Below are 3,151 nucleotides of genomic sequence, written 5' to 3'. Positions count from 1 at the left end.
TGTACGTCTTGTATTCTAGTTTCTAAATAGATTTGTGTTTCTTAATATTTTATTATTACCAAACAAAACCTATGGGGAACAAGAAGAGTTTATCTGTTAGAGCAACGACTACACCAAAATATATTGAAGAGAATTAACTATAAATATAAATTTGATGTTATAAAATTATTTTCCAAAAGAATGTACACATCTATATTGAAATTGAATAGTCAAGTTGCAGATATTCATTTGTGAGATAGGACAAAAATATCCCTAAGTAAAGAAAACAATTGAAAATTATATGTTTGACATGGCTCATCAAATAAACTAAAATATCTAAGGCTTGAATAAGAAAATGTTGCAAGGCAGGAAAATCCTCCAAATGGCAGCAACATATGAATCCTCAAGTCTCCTCCAATGTCTTTTCCTTCTTGTCCTTAGCAATAATTGGACAAACAGAAAGAGTCAAGGTCCCATGAATTTCATTCAGCAACGCTTGACATTATTATATTTTATTTAAAATCCAATTAACAAGCTTATTACTTTGTCAACCATAACACTAAGAATGATCATAAACATTTATGCTTTATAATGTGAGGAACAACTATGGATTGTGATGCTCTTACTCTATCCACTATGACTATCTCTTCACCAGGATTGTTACCAACTGAGACATTGTTAGATTCTTTGGTTCACATATCCAATGAAGTTGTCTCAATAGAGAAGCTTCCATTTGTGCAAATGAGGAATGTCTCATCCATGATAAGGAGGATCAAGCTTCTCTCTTCATTGTTTGAAGAGATTCAAGAGGCAGAAACACCACTCCCTCCTTCTTCAACTCTTTGCTTCACTGAGCTTTTATCAGTGATCACAAGGGGTAAGGTTTTGATCCAAGAAATCAAAGATGCAAGCACCCTTTGGGGCCTGATTCAGTTAGAATTCATCTCAAACCAATTCTATGTTCTTGTTAAAGAGATGGGAAGAGCCCTTGATATCTTGCCTCTTAGATTGCTCAACATAACTGCAGATATAAGGGAGCAAGTGGATCTTCTTCACAAACAAGCGAAGCGAGCCGAGTTAACCATTGATCCTAGAGAGCTCCAAAGAAGAGAAATGCTTCTAGAAGTAATGGCCAACAACATGATGCAAAACAAGAAGAACAAGGGCTATATGGATTTTGGTAAAATGGAAGAACTGTTAAGCAGCATTGGTTTGAGAACTATATCAGATTATGATATAGAAATTTCAAAGTTGGAGATTGAAGCTCAGAATCAAGCAGGAACAGGAGGACTAGTGGTTGTGTCAAACATAAACAACCTCATATCTCTTGTTTCTTATTCCAAATCAATGATTTTCAGAGATGGAGAAAATGAAGAAAGTAAGAAAGAATCTTGTTCATATTTGTACAACAAAGTCAATGATAGCTCTTCATCTTCTCAATCCATGTCAATTCCTGACGAATTTCGCTGCCCAATTTCGCTTGACTTAATGAGAGATCCTGTGATTGTTTCATCCGGCCACACATATGATCGAAATTCGATTGCGCAGTGGATAAACTCTGGCCACCATACTTGCCCCAAAAGTGGACAGAGGCTAATCCACACTGCTCTGATACCAAATTATGCACTGAAAAGTCTTGTTCAGCAATGGTGCTATGACAACAATGTTCCATTGAATGAGCCTAATTCTTCTGTTTCCGAGGAAAAGAGCAATAAGAAGAACTCAAATGACGGCGCTATTGATCACATCTCTGCCAACAAAGCGGCTGCAGATGCTGTGAAAATGACAGCAGAGTTTCTGGTTGGAAAATTGGCAACAGGCTCAGCTGACACACAAAGACAAGCTGCCTATGAGCTTCGTTTACTCGCGAAAACCGGCATGGACAACCGGCGAATCATAGCTGAGGTAGGTGCTATTCCTTTTCTGGTAACACTACTTGGATCACATGATCCAAGAATCCAGGAACATGCAGTGACTGCCATGTTCAACCTATCAATCTATGATAACAACAAGGTTCTGCTCATGTCGGCCGGCGCAGTGGACAAAATAGTCCAAGTTCTAGAACAAGGGAGAACAATGGAAGCCAGAGAGAATGCTGCAGCAACAATATTCAGCTTGAGTATGTTAGATGAATGCAAGGTTCAAATCGGAGCGCGGCCGAGGGCGGTTCCTGCATTAGTCCTACTCTTGAAAGAAGGCACACCAGTTGGGAAAAGAGATGCAGCAACTGCACTATTCAACCTTGCAGTGTACAATCCAAACAAATCAATAATTGTGAGTTCTGGTGCAGTTGATGTGCTTATTGAATTGCTAATGGATGATAAAGCTAGCATTACTGATGATGCATTATCAGTTCTTGCTTTGTTACTTGGATGCTCACAAGGACTAAAAGAAATAAGGAATAGTAGAGAGTTGGTGCCACTTCTCATTGATCTTCTAAGATTTGGATCAGTCAAAGGGAAGGAAAATTCTATAACACTTCTTCTAGGATTGTGCAAGGAAGAGACCGAGGTGGTTGCGCGGCGGTTGCTGGCGAATCCAAGGAGCGTGCCGTCGCTTCAAAGCTTGGCTGCTCATGGCTCATTGAGAGCTAGAAGGAAGGCTGATGCATTGTTAAGGTTGCTCAATAGATGCTGCTCTCAGCCTCATCATTCTCTTTGATTCATACATGTATTTTGTATATTCTTCTTGTCATTCTTATAAGTTTGTTACCATGATTTTTCACTAGCAAATAATTCTTAGATCACTTAGTTACAAAGTTGTCAAAACATTTTTAATTTCTTTGTTGGATTCAATCACATTTCTTTAGTAAACACTTGTTATCCACGCTTTTTTTAGCACTGAAAATTGGAAAAAATTTTAAAAATTTATTAAATATTATTTTATTTTAATTTTGTTCTAAAAATTTTCATTTTACATCAAATGTATTTCTGATCGCCAATGATAGAATTTTATATTCGATTTACTTGTGTTAAAGGTTGTTCTTGTAAAATTATTGCTAAATTGATCTTAAACTTCTTAAAAAATTAGCTAGCAAAAATATTTTTGATGTAAATAAAAAATTTTTGTGATAAAATTAAAACTTAAAATTATTGTTAATATTTTTGATAAATTTCAAAGACAATTTTTTTTTTAATTTGTTTTTATCACTTGACACCTCTTACTAGATAGT

General features: G+C 36.2%; 1 protein-coding gene across 1 annotated transcript; it reads left to right on the top strand.

Moving 5' to 3' along the window:
* On the top strand, positions 521-2,747 carry LOC107609868 (U-box domain-containing protein 1-like). Its single transcript, XM_016311920.2, has one exon. It carries the CDS (start codon positions 586-588, stop codon positions 2,638-2,640), a length of 2,055 nt encoding a protein of 684 aa, XP_016167406.1. The 5' UTR covers positions 521-585; the 3' UTR covers positions 2,641-2,747.

Source organism: Arachis ipaensis, chromosome B07, assembly GCF_000816755.2.
Source record: "Arachis ipaensis cultivar K30076 chromosome B07, Araip1.1, whole genome shotgun sequence".
In the NCBI taxonomy this organism is placed as follows: domain Eukaryota; kingdom Viridiplantae; phylum Streptophyta; class Magnoliopsida; order Fabales; family Fabaceae; genus Arachis; species Arachis ipaensis.
This window is presented reverse-complemented; position numbering and strand designations above follow the sequence as displayed.

What these genes read in the sequence shown, in the direction of transcription:
- LOC107609868 (XM_016311920.2), top strand. Translation starts at nt 586, where the DNA reads ATGGATTGTGATGCTCTTACTCTATCCACTATGACTATCTCTTCACCA.